Source organism: Nematolebias whitei, chromosome 1 (genome assembly GCF_014905685.2).
Source record: "Nematolebias whitei isolate Nwh7 chromosome 1, NemWhi1, whole genome shotgun sequence".
Lineage (NCBI taxonomy): Eukaryota > Metazoa > Chordata > Actinopteri > Cyprinodontiformes > Rivulidae > Nematolebias > Nematolebias whitei.
The window spans coordinates 81,949,535-81,966,697 of record NC_056498.1 but is presented as its reverse complement, the minus strand read 5'-3'; the positions used below and the strand labels follow the sequence as shown (position 1 = coordinate 81,966,697).

Genomic DNA, 17,163 nt, shown 5'->3' with positions numbered 1-17,163 from the left:
TCTGATTGAACACTTTCTACGCCTGGTGAGTATTGGAACAGGGCAGATGACCAAAAGCAAAATATGCAAATTAAAGCAGAAAGTAAATTTAGATCTATTTTTTAAAGACTGATTCAAGGTAAACACTCATTTTTAGAGTCTAACATGATTTTAAACTGAATCAATGTTCTAAATCCATTTCCACCTCTGAAATGCTCTCAGAGCCCATTAAAACAGATGAATAAAGATCAGTCTCAGTGTGAATGTCCCTGAATCCCACTTCAGCAGTGTCTGTGACTGTGCTGCTCTCAGAGCTGCAGGAGTTCAATTATTCTGGAAAGCTGTGACAGAAGTCTTCTCTGGACAACTGACTGTCGTCAGCTATAAACCGTTCCCCTCGTCAGCTTCTCAGAGAATTAAAACAACTGAAACAGCTTCTTTTTCCTGATTGATTTGTTTCAGGATGGAGTCTAAATGAGAAAGGGCCAAGAAACTTGGGGGAAAAAAGACTTGAGGTCAGCTTAATGATGAAGACTGAACAAATAATTCATTAAAATAAAACCCATTTACAGTCACATCATATAACTTAAACACATGATGATCAATACAGAACATCTAACCAACTAATCCTAACTCACATCTTTAAAAGTGAGTAGATTACACAAAATTGTAATTTGATTTGTTGAATCTCACTTTGCTAAGTTTGAGTTTAAGCACTAACCCAGATTCATTCAATTCACTCGCATGAATACATGGCTGGTTTCCTTGCATGCCAAAGTTTTCAACAAAAGTCTTGAAAATCTGTAAGAGCTCAAATTGTGTGATTGAAGATGACTCTTAGCTACTACCACACTGGGTTTAGCTCAAATTGAGTAAAAATGACAAAAATTACAACTGATTTTCTTTTTTTTTTTAAAGCTTGATTAGTTGTGGCAACTATGTTGAATCGGATTGACTCCAGATGTAAATCATTTGTAGAGGTCTAACAAATGATTGCTGTCATAAGGTTTATTAAAATATTTCCTGTGATTTAGAAGATATTTTTATAATGGTACCAACAGGGTTGACATCAATAGCTAATGCCAAAGTTTTAAACAAAATTTTCAGTGAGTAAACACGTTGTTATAGGTTGAGGATTGGTTTTTACTGGAAAACAAGGAGAACACCATGCTATCACTGTGGTACTCTGTAACTTTCCCCACTCCTCAGCCTAATTAATACATGTAGGCCTGGTGCGATAAACAATAAATCAGTTAATTGCATGATAAATGAAAATTATCAACCTCATTTCCATTTATCGGCTTTATCATTTGTTTGTGTCTCTCTTTTTCTACTGAAGAACCTGGATGACAAAAGGTTCAACTCCGGTGTTTCTCACGGACCCCTCCCTTTCTCTTTTCTCTTTAAAATCAATTTTAACGATCCAAAACCATGTTTTTGGATCGTTAAATGCAGCTAAGCTGAGAAGCTAAGCTAACAGGTTGACCTCAGGAAAAAAAACCTCAGACTTGTCGAAGCTCCAAAATTCACGGTTGAAACCTGTGCCTTCGTGTAAAAAGTTGTTTTTCTCTGCAAAAAGAAGCTGAGAACTTGTTTACTGATTTTTTTTATTAAAAGCTTTGTGTGAAAAATGCTATGCTAAAGAGCTCAAACCACACTGAGCGTCCGCCATTTTGAGAACCGATAAAAAAAAAGGGAAGAGAGACAGCCCATGTCACGTCAAGGGGCCTCCCTCCCATTTTTCTTAAAGGGACACGCTGCTCGCTCCCTCACTATCCATCCTTCAGTTCAAATAGTCTTATACTGCCATCCAGTGGTCAAAAAAGGTACTACACACAAAACAAATTAACCAACATTTCTTCTTGTATTTGACAATAATTACTAATTATTGTCAAATTTCAAACAATATTATCGTTTATCGCAATAATTTCTGAGACAGTTAATCGTCTAAACAACGTCTATGCTTTGGAGTAGATGCCACAAAGCTCTGATCTTAATCCTAAATAAATTTTGTGTGCAGAGTTGAAAACGTGTGTTTGAGCAAGGTGGCCTACAAACCTGGTTCAGTTTGACAAGTTCTGTCAGGAGGAATGGAATAAAAAACTCTTGCAAACTATTGTAAGAAGCTTGTGGAAGGATATGAGTTACGCTATGGGTCGTTGCCATACAGTGTATGTAAACATCTGGTTTTAACTGTACATAAGCACCAACAAGGATTTTAAAGTTTGCAATATCCAAAGTGTGTCCAACCTATGAACAGAGTCCAGCTGCTCTAAAATGCCTTTGATTTGGGTCTAATTTCAAGAGATTTATTGTGAATAAAATGTCATTTCTTCCTTGATTGATCATCCATCGCAACAATTCTGTTTGGATCAACATCAATCTTCATGTCATCTTAAACCCCTGACTGTATGATTGTATCCTTATTGTGTTTTTGTCCACATACACACAAACACAATCGAGTGAGTCACCAGAAGCTCTTTTAAAGGAAAACCTTAACAAGCCGTTACAGTGACTCAGTAAATTACCAAGGGTCATGGCAAATTTTAAATGTTCCCTCCGCCACTTTTCTTTCTAAAATTATTAAATAGGTTATAATTTGAAGTTGGCAGCCAGTGTAAGCACAGTCGGTCCCATCAGTATAGTTATTGTGGGTTATTAGCCCCATGCGACAGCTTATTATCTGTGTATGACAGGCCATTACCTGCACAGAGGAGAGGGGTAATGAAATCGGGAGGACAGAGAGGAGATGCTGAGTTATCAACAAATCAAAGCACAGATTTAACTTTGCTGAGTATTACATAAAGCTCTGAGTTTAACTGAACCAAGGGCTGTATCAGGACAACAGAGACACTTGATTCTAAAAGAACGTGCAAGAATTAAATCTAGTGTGTTTGGACTGGTGTAAATTATCATTAAAGCATCATGGTGGTTTTATAGAAACAGAGCTGGCTGTTTAACAATTCACTAATAATATGACATAAACATCTCCTCTTATGTATCCCACAGATTACAGACACTGTTTGTCTGTCTGTAAGCAAAATATCTCACGACTCACTGGACATGTTTTAATGAAACTTTATGGTTACATGTACCTCTACAACTGATTGACTTTTGGCATTAACCTTATTTAAAATGGCCACTGCAGCAGACTGACATTAGCAAACACAAAGGTGTCTGGAACTCCATCAGTTTTACAGACACTGAGCTAAAATGTGGTGTGGTCAAAGCTGAGAGTTATTTTCAACACATTCTGTGAGAACAAACAGGTCTTTCAAGAACTCACAATACATCATGACATTGTGCAAATCATTTACAACGTTTGGCCAAAATAGTTGTCATAAGATGATTTTAGTTTAACACGCTTGCATAAAAGACAATGAGTGATAAGAACTATGCAAAAGTAGACCTTTCAAGTTTTTCAGAAACTAATATCTATTCCTTTCTCTGGGTACACCAGTTTCCTCCCACAGACCAAAAACAAGCATGTTGGTAACTCTAAATTGTTCCTAGGTGAGAGAGAGAGAGTGAATGGTTGTTTGCAGTGCTTAATTTGTAAACCAAACAATGCAGGAACGCAAATAGCATGGGGGTGTGGTGGGGGGTGTCTGTGGGTCCTCCCCCAATTTTGAATAAAGTACTGTATTTTAACAGATTGTTAAACATCTACATTTACCTATATTTGTAATCAATCATTATTTTAGAGAGCAACAAGAAGTAACCTGACCAACACCTCTCTCCCTGTGTGAATAGAACATGCTCCGCTTCTCTCAAGCATCTCTACACCCCCCCCCCCCCCCCACACACACACACACACACATCTACCCAAGCCTGATTTTTTGTGGATAGTTGGTCCGCTTGGCCTTGAACTAGGCAGCTGTCCAGATTGTTGGACATCCCTCACTTGATGGTTCCGAGCTCGACTCTTCTCCGCTGAATTCACTGTCCTTCTCGTTGTTGTCCTCCTCCACACATGAACCCCCAAGCTCCTCCTCAGGCTGTTCATGGTGGCTGGCTGTGGGCTCCTGCCCAGATACGACAGCCTGGTTAAACTGGCACTCACTCACACCACTCACACCTGCTCCAGTACTATCTCCATTGCCACTGCCTTCATGTGCTTCAGTTCTCGGTTGTTTCATTGTACAATCAGAATACTGTTGTTTTTTTTTGTTTGTTTTTTTAATGAAAGAAAATTGGACTGTCTTTTCAACATTTTGATCACTGTCATTTTGACAAATTGCCCATGACTGTACTTTTGGGGGCAGAAATTTATTTTAAGGGTAGAAGCAGAAATGCTTACTTGAAGGGGCTGCTTTTATGTGATATTAAAAAACTTGTAAGTGGCTGTTGTGTTTAAAATTACTGTTCATGTAATTATATTCAGTTTACATGTCCAATATAAGTTTTATTAATTTAAGGCAATCAAATTTGTTCATACCTTTATTATTAATAAGCATGAGAGTTACTGGAGCCAAGCAAACTGTTACCAGAACGCACCCTGTCAAAATGAAAGCGTTCTCGGATCCTGTTTTGACAGGATCCGGCTCAAATTAAGCCCTGGTTGTATGTCCCATTTGTCTCTATGTGTCCCTGTGATGGACTGGAGACCTGTCCAGGTGTGTGAAATTTCTTTACAGACATTTACTAAAATTATATTGAATTTAAGACAGTTTGTGTCTTATGATGCAAAGCTTCCACCTATCAGACCATGTTTTAGGCATGTTTACACGTGAACAACCTCTGGAAATGTTCAAGTTTTTTCTGACATGATTGTGTAAAAGTTACATGTTTACATGGTAATGGTGTGCACGTTGAACCTGCTGTAGTTTCTATGCCAGGTCACTAACTGGATCTGTAATTTTTTTGTTTCACTGATAGACATCACACCGACGCTTGACTTTTGAGCATGAAAACAGTTTCATCCAAAATACACAAATACATGAATGTTTGATTGGACTGAGGATAAGGTGGCTCCTACATGTTGGAAAGAGAAAGTAGCACAAACAGCACTCTCTATAATCTTTTTCTAATTCTAATGTAAGCACAGAAAAAATGTTGTCTGTTGCTGTCCATAATATAATGGGGGTGAAACTGAGGGAGAGCAATGTAAATATAAAGAAAAAGAATTGCACCAGATCTTTTGTTATTTTGTCATTTCAGGTTACTGTTCTCATGTAAACTAATGTAAATAAAAATTAGAACAAAGAAAACAACTGTTTTCAGTTGAAATGCATGAAAAATGATTGAAGCTGTTTGAGATCTGGAGGCAGCTGTCCCTGAAAGGCAGTAATCAGGAACAATCAGAGTCATTCTGTAAGGCTGTTTGTGTTCATGAAAGGATTATTGTGTTGCAGCTGACGCACAGTTAGATGCCTTCCTCATGAAATCTGCTCTGAATGCTCCAAACCACATCACAACAGGGACATTTAACACTGTGTTCATCTACAGACATGGACAAAGTTGTACCTTTTCTTTAAAGATAGAAAATTATCACAAATGTCAAAAGCTAAAAGAATAAAAATCAGTTATTGCTTTTGGATGTTGGTTTAAAAGAACATAAACAATAAATTAGTAAAGCTATCCTTGACAAAAAGGATGGAACCCTTGACTTTATTACAACATTCTGAGGCAATCACTGTAATCATACGATTTTTGTAACTCTAAGACTTCTGCACCTGTCCACAGGTATTCTATCCCACTTGTCATGAACAAACTGCTCCAGCTGTCTCAAGTTTGGAGGCTGCCATCATAACTGCAGACAAACACCCAGAGCAGAGGAACTAAGAGAAACAGACTCAACTTGGTAAAAAGGTTAGTGATTACTTGCAATGATGGTTAACACTGGGATGATCTGTAAAGGACAGAGATGGGTAAGTATGGTTTCCAGAGGGTATTGTTGGTAGACTTGTAGAAATTCTAATTTCTCTTTCTGATTCCTTGTTGGTCTGGTGGCGCAGAGAGGAGGACGAAGGATTCCAGGTAAGTATGGCATCAGAAAGTGTGGTGATGAGGCAGGTACTGTAGGTGAACAGGTATAGTAGACTGAAGGCAGGCAGTGGTGATGGCCCATCTGAAACTGAAGCTCCAGGGCATGTATAAAAAACATCAACACTGTTTCTGAAGCTCTGTGTTGGAGTTTGATTAGTTTGGCAAAAGTCACATGATCAATGACGTCCGAAGCTTTGAAAGTATCGAAGTTACATCACGGTTTTGGTACTTGATTCAAAGGAAGTAAATCACTGGACAGATTTGTGGTGGGTTTTATGGCACAATTTGCAGAAACTATAACAAACCAGCGAGCGGCATACAGTGAGATATGGAGCCAGCCAGCCTGATGTGTTTTATGTGTTTAGTTTAACAGTTCATAGCACATTAACCCCAAGAAATAAAAAAAATAAAAATAATAACTTTATGTAAGTTACAATCAGATCTCACAGTAAACATAAACTGGTTCGTTACATAGAGTCATGCAGGGAGGAAACCTGCATCATTCTAAACTGGTATTGGGTTGTGAGGTAGATAAGATTTATACAAGTCTATTTTCAAATGTCAAGAAGCCATGAGCAAAGGGGTTTCATGCCATGCCACGTTTTAAACAAGTTTATTCCTTAAGTTATTTATTCATCAAATAAGCATAAACTTACTCTTTCACCCACAGAAATTAAATGTTCAAAGACTGACAACATGCCTGATATCAGACATAACCAGCAGTTGTCAGCTCAGTCGGCTGGACAACAAGGAAGAAACGCCTCATGTCATGCTGTGGTTTCAAACTGAGCTTTATACTTTTGACCACCAGATGTCGTCAAAGAGGACCGTGTTGCAAAGTTCCATCCATCCATCCATTGTCTTTACCCGTTTATTCCATTTTGGGTCACGGGGGTTGCTGGTGCCCATGTCCAGCAGTCACTGTGCGAGGGGCGGGGTACACCCTGGACAGGTCGCAAGTCCATCACAGGGCCACATAGAGACAAACGAGACAAACAACCATTCACTCTCTCACTCACACCTAGGGACAATTTAGAGTTACCAATCAGCCTAACATGCATGTTTTTGGTCTGTGGGAGGAAACCGGAGCACCCGGAGAAAACCCACGCATGCACGGAGAGAACATGCAAACTCCACCCAGAAAGGCCCCTGGACCGGGGTTTGAACCAAGGAACTTCTCGCTGAGAGGCAGCAGCTCTACCAGTTGCGCCACCGTGCTGCCCGTGTTGCAAAGTTTTAAGGAACAAACCCTTTTTTTGAAACAAGCTTCAGAAAAGCTTAATTTGCCCATCATTGGCAGGCAGGTTGAAGGTAGGTTGGCAAGACAAACACAGGCTGAAGGGGAGTGACACCAGGAATTCTAGGGTCTTTTTTATATCTTGAAGGCACAGAGGAAAACAGGTAAGTCCAGGGTAGTCTTATCAGGAACAAGACTAGTAGAACACAGAGAAACCTGGTAAGTCTTGTAGTATGAACATATGCTGTCATATATTCATAGATAAAACGGATTCTTTCATTTTTCTGGACTGTATAATAACGTGCATCTGAATTTAATAAAATGTGGACGTGAGACGTTAATTATCTTTGACTCACCAACGACAGTGGGTCATTTATTAACAGAATCAAATTTAACACATCACACATTTACATTAATTGGCAAAAATTGAAAATAACGACAGCTTATTAATCAGTTTTACAGGAAGTAAACAATGCGGCGATTGTTTTCTCACTTCCAGCAGAACAGCAGATATTAACCACACGGCGGTGATTGAAAAACTTTGCTTCAGACATTCCTAAAAATATCTGTAATGATTTTTAGCAGATAGAAGAATTTTAAAGATGGGAAATGAAGTTTAAGTTGAGAGAGATGTGTGAGGGAATTTGTCTGTCCTAACCAGAACCAACACGCTCCTTCTTTTCCAGCTTGGCCCAACGGTACGCTTGGTTGAGATCGACTCTTTTACCTTTGCAGATGATAGTTTCAGCGTTGGTGTAGAGCTCTCCTTTCAACTCTTTCAGCGTCTCCGTAAGAACAGCTAAACCTCGGGAGTCGTGAGATCATCCAGAACAGAAATTTCATAATTCCCAGATCTTCTCTCGTTCAGTTTGATTTTCTTTCATCAGCATCCTGAATTCCAGCCTTCATGAACTCTGGAACTGCCGAGTTTCAGAACTGCAGAACTGCTCAAGCTCCTTCAGAACTTCTTCATCTACGCCAACTCCAACTGGAGGTGGAACCTCTTGCAGAACTCTCCATCTACTCCCACTCGACTCCAACTTCTGACTCCTCAACCGGGTTGAACTAGGAAGTGCCAACATTTAAAGAGCTCTATTTCCGGTTCATTTGGGAGTTTCTGATTGGTCGATGGACCAAAACAGAGGTGTGTTTTGTGATGTAAGGTGTTATGAAAAGTCAAGGAAAAAGATTACGATTGTTTAAGAACAGACAAAAGATATTATGAAGAACTTCAGACTTTGTGGAGTCAATTCTCTAGTATCTTGCTGTAAAAGTTAAACATGACATTTCTTTTTCAGTAAACTTGCAGTTGACCGAAACTTGAACTTTGACCAACTTACACACTTGCTCATTGAAGACAGAAAATCAGACAATGCATCATTAACCTGATTTCTTCTTTGAATGAGGATTAAAAATCATTATTACTGTTTCACAGTTGATTTAAAAATGAGTAGTTCACTTCAACATGTAAACATTGTTTGAACTAACACAATTTGATTATCAAACATTTGTAAAATAGTAATGATAATCGAAAATAGTCTTCTTTCACTTGATTAATTCAAGAAAGAAAGTCTCAGGATGGGTCAACCTGTATTTCTGGATTCAAATCAATGAAATGACAGTTTATGTCCCATAAGGTGCCTAAGGTCAAGGTTTTGACATCAGGCCTAGTTCACTACAGTCTTCATCTTAAACATCAGAAATCACTAAAGGGCTGTCACAAATACTGATTGGTTTCCAATGTTCCAAAGGAGGAGAGAACTCTTCAACAGTCCTTTATACACCTGGAGCTCGTTACTGGAATTGGCCACGGCTGTTGTTTACTGGTGCCACCCTCCACTCAGGAAGCTCCAGAAGGAGAAAACACTGGAATCCCACAGCTGCCTTCTTCAGACTGCATGTTTCAGCTCATTCCACAGATGCACAAGAGAATTTAGACCAGAGTTCAAAAAGCCACTTCAGAAAAGTCCAGTGTTTTGTTCTTAGTCATTCTTGGATGTCTTAAGGTGTGTTTTCGGTCATTATCCTGTTAATGAGGACTTATGGCCTGTGACTGAGACCAGATCTGACATTGGGCAGCACATTTCTCTCCAGAATGCTGGAATAGCCTGGATATTTTATTATACCCTGCACAGATTCAAGCCATCCTGCATCAGACACCAAAGCACACCCAGAACATCACGGATACTCCTCCATGTTATACTGTGAGTACAGTGTTTTTTTCAGTATGGTTCATTTTTGGGTCTGTGAGCATAAAGTTGATGGGACTTTCTGCCTAAAAGCTCCAGTTTTATCTCATCTCTTTAAAGGACCTTCTCCCAGAGGCTTTGTGCCGGGTCTATATGCATTTTGTCAAATTCCAGACTCTTGTTTTTATGATCTGGTGTCCTCCATGGTCATCTTCTGTTTGGCACAAACAGTGACCAATGGTGCATTCTGAGACCGATGTACCTTGACCTTGGAGTTTACCTCTAATCTCTGAAAGTTGTTGGGCTCATTGATTACCATTTGTATTATTCATCTCTTCAAACTGTCATATGTTTATCTCTTACGGCCACATCCAGGGAGGTAGTCTACAGTTCTGTGGACCTAAACTTTAACATGCTGCTCAGTAGTTTTCCTTCACTGTAGCAGTCTCGACACCATGGGGAAGCTGAGACTGAGTGGTTAGAGCAGTCATCCTCCAATGCAAGAGTTGGTGGATCGATTCCACGAGCAGTCACATGCCCAAGTGTCCCTGGGCAAGACACTGAACCCCTCATTGCCTCCGACGTGTGTCCCATCGGTGAATGAATGTATTAAAGCTCTGATTATTCTTTGTATAGATATAGAAGAGTGCCGTATGAATGGGTAAATGAGGACACAGATTGTAGTGTAATGCACTTTGAGTATCTTGATCAGATAGAAAGGTGCTATATAAGTACAGTCCATTTACCATTTACCATCCAGGACATGTACCACAGCTGATGTTTGTGTAAAGCACACAGCATCATTAAGAACCACACCTACCCAGTAAAAGGACTCTTCTGTCTACTACCCTTAGTTAAATGTTGGATCCAGGACAGTGGCCCCATACTGAGAGATTGTTTTGACCGAACAGACTGGCAGGTTTTCAGAGAAGCTGCTGAAAATGGAGGATCGCTTGATCTTGACCAATACACATCCTCAGTTCTGGGTTACATTAGTACATATACTGAAACCGTCTCCACTATCAGAAATGTTAAACGCTACCCAAACAGAAAACCTTGGCTGAATGCAGAGGTGCGCACCCTGCTGGAAGCCATGAACACTGCCTTCAGGTCTGGAAACTCAGAGGAGCTGAGTAGGACAAGAAAAGAGCTGGTTGCTGGTATTAAGAAGGCCAAGGCCACATATGCACAGAGGATCGAGGGTCAATTCATCTCACAAGACCCTCGGAGCATGTGGAGGGGCATTAAGTGCATAACAGATTATAAAGGAAGGAGCAAACAATGCCCCAAAGACCCATCTCTGCCTGATGCCATCAACAAGTTTTATGCACGCTTTGAAGACCCGAACAGACCACCCAGCACCAGACTCACCTCACCACCGGATGAAGAGCATCTCAGCGTGACCTCAGCCGAAGTAAGGAGTACTTTCAGGAGGATTAATCCGCACAAAGCAACTGGCCCAGACAACATCCCCGGAAAAGTGTTGAAGGAATGTGCTGATCAGCTCTGTGAGGTGCTGGCAGACATCTTTAACACCTCACTTACCCTGGAGACAGTTCCCACCTGCCTGAAGACTGCCACCATCATCCCAGTCCCAAAAAGCTCTACAGTGACTGGTCTGAATGACTATCGGCCAGTGGCCCTCACCCCGATAGTTGCTAAATGCTTCGAAAAATGGGTCATGACTCACATCAAAACAACCATCAACATCAACGAGGACCCTCATCAGTACGCATACCGTGAGAACCGATCAACAGAGGATGCAATCTCCTCTGTGGTCCACACTGCACTCAACCACCTGGAGCAGAAAAACTCTTACGTCCGTATGCTCTTTGTGGACTTCACATCCGCCTTCAACACCATGATCCCCCAAACCCTGATGGACAAACTATCCACACTAGGACTAAGCCCCTCCATCTGCAACTGGGTACTAGACTTTTTAACAAACAGACCACAGTTAGTGAGGATCCACAACCTCTCCTCCTCCACCATAACCCTCAGCACTGGCTCTCCTCAGGGATGTGTGTTGAGCCCCCTCCTGTTTACTCTGCTCACATATGATTGTGCAGCTACCCATCCAGGCTGTCACATTGTAAAGTTTGCAGATGATACAGCGGTGGTGGGATGCATCACAAACAATGATGAGTCCAGCTACAGGCAGGAGGTGGAACACCTGGAGAGCTGGTGCAGAGAGAATAACCTTCACATCAATGTGAAGAAGACAAAGGAGATGATTGTGGACTTCAGAAGGAACAAAAACACCTACACCCCCCTGAACATAAGAGGATCTGCGGTGGAAGTGGTCTCCAGCTACAAGTACTTGGGTGTACACATGAATGACAACCTCAGCTGGAGCAACAACACCACCAGCCTGATCAAGAAAGCTCATCAGAGACTCTACTTCCTCAGACGGCTGAGGCGAGCTGGTCTGGGAAGCTCAGTCCTCACCTCCTTCTACAGGTGTGCAGTGGAGAGCATCCTGTGCTCGAGCATCAATGTGTGGCATGGAGGCTGCACAGCTGCAGAAAGAAAAGCTTTGCAGAGAGTGGTGAAGGCTGCACAGAAATCTGTTGGAGTCAGTTTCCCCACCATCACAGACATCTACACCTCCAGATGCAGGAAGAGGGCCACCTGCATCATGAAGGACCCCACCCACCCAGCACACACACTTTTTGCCCCACTCCCCTCAGGAAGGAGGTTAAGGAGCATTAAGTGTAGAACCACTAGACTGAGGAACAGCTTCTACCCTGAGGCTGTTAGACTCATGAATCTCTAACTAGAATAATCACTGTGAAAAACCATATCATGTTGCTGCTGATCTGTTTCATGTTGCTGCTGATCTGTTTCAATGTTGATGTGTTCATGCGTGCACATCTGCTCACAGACTCATGTTCATGTTTGTGGTGATGTTCAATGTTTTATGTTATGAGTGCTTAGTGTATATTTAGTTGATGTTTTTCTTAGTTCATATCTTAGATGTTATTACTGTTTTTCTTATACATTTTATTGTTGGATGTAACTGGGACCCTGTGTACATAATTTCGCTCCACCACATGTACCACATGAGGTGCGAATGACAATAAAGAAACTCTGACTCTGACTCTGACTCTGACATCAAAACAACCATCAACATCAACGAGGACCCTCATCAGTACGCATACCGTGAGAACCGATCAACAGAGGACGCCATCTCCTCTGTGGTCCACACTGCGCTCAACCACCAGGAGCAGAAAAACTCTTACGTCCGTATGCTCTTTGTGGACTTCACATCTGCCTTCAACACCATGATCCCCCAAACCCTGATGGACAAACTATCCACACTAGGACTAAGCCCCTCAATTTGCAACTGGGTACTAGACTTCTTAACAAACAGACCACAGTTAGTGAGGATCCACAACTTCTCCTCCTCCAACATAACCCTCAGCACTGGCTCTCCTCAGGGATGTGTGTTGAGCACCCTCCTGTTTACTCTGCTCACATATGATTATGCAGCTACCCATCCAGGCTGTCACATTGTAAAGTTTTCAAATGATACAGCGGTGGTGGGATGCATCACAAACAATGATGAGTCCAGCTACAGGCAAGAGGTGGAACACCTGGAGAGCTGGTGCAAAGAGAATAACCTTCACACCAATGTGAAGAAGACAAAGGAGATGATTGTGGACTTCAGAAGGAACAAAAACATCTACACCCCCCTGAACATAAGAGGATCTGCGGTGGAAGTGGTCTCCAGCTACAAGTACTTGGGTGTACACATGAATGACAACCTCAGCTGGAGCAACAACACCACCAGCCTGATCAAGAAAGCTCATCAGAGACTCTACTTCCTCAGGTGGCTGAGATGTGCTGGTCTGGGAAGCTCAGTCCTCACCTCTTTCTACAGGTGTGCAGTGGAGAGCATCCTGTGCTCCAGCATCAACGTGGGGCATGGAGGCTGCACAGCTGCAGAAAGAAAAGCTTTGCAGAGAGTGGTGAAGGCTGCACAGAAGTCTGTCGGAGTCAGCCTCCCCACCATCACAGACATCTACACCTCCAGATGCAGGAAGAGGGCTACCTGCATCATGAAGGACCCCACCCACCCAGCACACACACTTTTTGCCCTGCTCCCCTCAGGCAGGAGGTTGAGAAGCATTAAGTGTAGAACCACTAGACTGAGGAACAGCTTCTACCCTGTGGCTGTTAGACTCATGAATCTCTAACTAGAATAATCACTGTGAAAAATCACATCATGTTGCTGCTGATCTGTTTCAATGTTGATGTGTTCATGCGTGCACATCCGCTCACACAGACTCATGTTCATGTTTGTGCTGATGTTCAATGTTTTATGTTATGAGTGCTTAGTGTATATTTAGTTGATGTTTTTCTTAGTTCATACCTTAGATGTTATCACTGTTTTTATTATACATTTTATTGTTGGATGTAACTGGGACCCTGTGTACATAATTTCGCTCCACCACATGTACCACATGAGGTGCGAATGACAATAAAGAATCTCTGACTCTGACTTAGGCAGACAATACAGGAGTCTGCCATCGGACACAGAAAGACTCAAAGACAGTCATTATCCACAAGCTGTCATATAACTGAATTACTGACAATAATACTGAACAACTGACAATAATACTGAACAACTGACAATAACATTGCACCAAACCACATCTGTGACCTAATATGTTTGTTGCTGCTGTACTATGGGGCTGTATCATGTATGTCACTACCTTACCATAATACATCTCAGTGTTATTCACTACCTGTGCAATAACCTGTCACACAACCTGTGTAGTTTATATTAGTTACGTACAATATATTTTGTATATCACGTGCATACCTGTGAAATACTTATTTATATGAATTCATCCTACTTGCACTGTTCTATTCTACCATTGTTATTTACTATATTTCTTTTGGACCTTGTAAATATATATTTTTTCACTTTTAGGCACTTTATTTTGTACCCTTATTGCATGATTTAGTATTTCTTGTTTGTTTGTTTTTATCCAGTCAAAGAAGTTCTTCTCATCCTGAACATTTTGTTACACTGTTGACCTTGTGTTAACCTTCACACGACAAATAAACAACATAACATAATTCTAAGCGTCTAAAGACAAATTTGTCCTCAGCTTTTTCAGTGTTATACACACCATGATACCAAACAGCACAGTGACTACCCTTATCTCTTAGACTGAGTGATTACAAGAATGAAGACACTTGTGATGCTGACTACAGGACACACATTAGTTTTGCATGTCCCTACAGTCCAATTATTTTCAGGCTTTTTTAGAGGTATCATTATTTTTGGTCAAAGCCAGTTTCATTAGTGTAGTGTGTATTTTAAACATATTCTGGTGAACGGAAATACAAAAGCAATGAAGTAAATATAAAGTAAACTCTTAATAGTTAGAGTTAACCTAGTTTCCCCTAATTATTACATTTGTCAGTTTCAAGGTAATATATGAGCATGGGGTTCCTTTCTTTACCAAAAGGGCACACATTTACTTGTATCTGTAACTAATCACTGCAAATAGCAGAAGGTTTATTAAAAATGCAACAGCAAGGTAAGAACTCTGTTAACTAATGGAAATCATAAGGAAAAGTATCTGAATAGCTTTTTTGTCTTGTTTGTTTGCATGAACTTAAAACTTATACTGCAACCTGCCTACAGGGGGCGCTTGGACCAGTTCAGCTTCAGCTTCTACATTATGTGTTTGTGTCTAAAGCAGTCTATGGATATGCCGCAATACACAGTACACCCACTAGAAAAGCTTAAGAATTTCAGTATACCCACTAAAAAGTGCCCAATGATACATGACATATCATTGGGTACGTGTCATTGATACGTTCAGCAGCAGTTAAATGCTTCTGTAACAATCTATCCGTATGTGCTTGTTTATTATATTCACTTATCCAGTGAGTTAATGTATAATTAATACTTACTACTTAATACATGAACATGTTTTGCTTTGACACTGTTTTATAAATCCTATAACATGCTTTAATACAAAGCCAACCATTGTACAAAATTTATTGTGCATTTATTCAAATATAAGCATCAGAGAAATTTGGAAATGTTCAATATGCTTAAAAATTAAAATAAATTAACGATTACATTGTACTAACTAGTTTACTTTAAGCACACCACTACAAAAATGTAGAAAGTTATACTACATGTTGAAAGACTAAACATGGTAAAGATAGCCTCAGTGCAATCTGCACATGCACAAACTCAAACCAGTTACAGATATTATGTAGATGTTATTACTCATTTCAGAGTATAAAGTATTTTAGAATAAGGTTTATAGTTAGCTACAGTGTATAAATAGATAAACCAGATATGTGTAAATAAACTTGATGTCAGCGTAGGGAGGACAGCTGATGTTATATTTTATTTACCTAAACCAGCAGGTTTATTATACTGTGTCTGATAATTATGGTAAACCTTCTCTGGCCACTCCCTGCCCACGTGGCTTCATTAACCCCAGGTAAGTGACGTCACCTCATGGAAGAGTTCCAGGCTGTACGTGTTGTCGTCATCAGCGAAGAACACCACACCTGAGTCCCGCGTGCTGCGGTGCTGTCGGAGCCACGCGAGAGCCGCGTTCCGCTGCTCGGTGGCGCGCGGCATCCCGCTCCGTTTGAACCTGCGGGGGGTGAGCACGTGCAGGTGCGAGTACGGAACCCCGCAGCTCGCCAGAAAGCGCGCAACCAGCTCCGTGCGCGCCACAGAGTCCTCCACGATGATCCAGTGGAGCCGGGACACCTGGCGGAACGCGTGGGCCAGCCGGGTCAGCTCGGCCTTCTGCACCGGCCGGGTGTAGGTCGGAGTGATGGCGTAGATCACAGGCAGCGCCGACTGGTTCTGTTGGGCTGACCCCCCTGAGGAACTGGTCCGGGGGGTCCGCGGAGCCCGGCCGGTCCAGGCTGCCGGAGCTCGGACGGTTCTTTTGCTGTCGATGTCAATCATGATGATGACGATGAGCACCCAGGGCAGCAGGATGAAGAACCGGCTGAAGAACACGGACTTCATGATGAAGTTAGAGCCGACCCATCAGAGCCGGACTCCAGAACCTTTACATCCACCGCCTGGTGTCGAAAACACAGGAGAAAACAGAGAACTGGACCCAAGTCCAACTCTCATCAGCATCCACTGCTCCCCCCTCCTCTGTCTGATGGAACTCCTGCCTGCACCTCCTCCGGATCTCTCTCCTCCCGCTACATTCCCGTGCTCACCCGCCGCTCCGTGCGCGGTTTCCAGCGGCAGAAAGCAGGACGTGTCGGTCGGACCCCCCACCCCCCGAGCACGAACGGAACAGAGCTGAGGAGCATCACAGAGAGGACGGAGCGCTGCTCCGACTGAGGAGGAGAGTCAGGAAGGAGGGGAGGAGGAGGAGGAGGGGGGGGGGGGAGTGATGGAGAGGGGGAGGGAGGGACCAGAGGAGGAAGTGGTGATGGAGAGCGGGAAGGAGGGACCAGAGGAGGAGGGTGGTGATGGGGGGGGGGGGGGGGGGGGCAGAGTCTTCAGAGAATAGAGTCAGCTGATAAAACAACCCATGAAGAAGAGCTGCTGCTGCTCAGGAACAAAGATAAAAAGTGTTTGATCCATCAGAGTTCATGTGTTCGTTCATTTCATTTATGACAGGGTGAAGCTCGAACAGTCCTGCTCTTTGATGCTTTGACAATATTAAATGTATAACTACGACAAAATAAAAAAAAAACAAAATGCAGCAAAAACTTTGGACTGCTTCTGTCTTCAGGACTCCCACAGTGAGCGAC

At 42.0% G+C, this 17,163-nt stretch overlaps 1 protein-coding gene across 1 annotated transcript in view; it reads right to left on the bottom strand.

Annotated features, from left to right (window-relative positions):
- The window catches only part of b3gat2 (beta-1,3-glucuronyltransferase 2 (glucuronosyltransferase S)), a 70,507-nt gene extending 54,068 nt beyond the window's left edge, over window positions 1–16,439 (bottom strand). Inside the window, exon 1 of the mRNA XM_037687778.1 lies at window positions 15,887–16,439. Coding sequence (XP_037543706.1) covers window positions 15,887–16,417 — 531 coding nt within the window. The 5' untranslated portion in view covers window positions 16,418–16,439. The remainder of the gene's footprint in view (window positions 1–15,886) is intronic.
- Window positions 16,440–17,163: the final 724 nt, after the last annotated feature.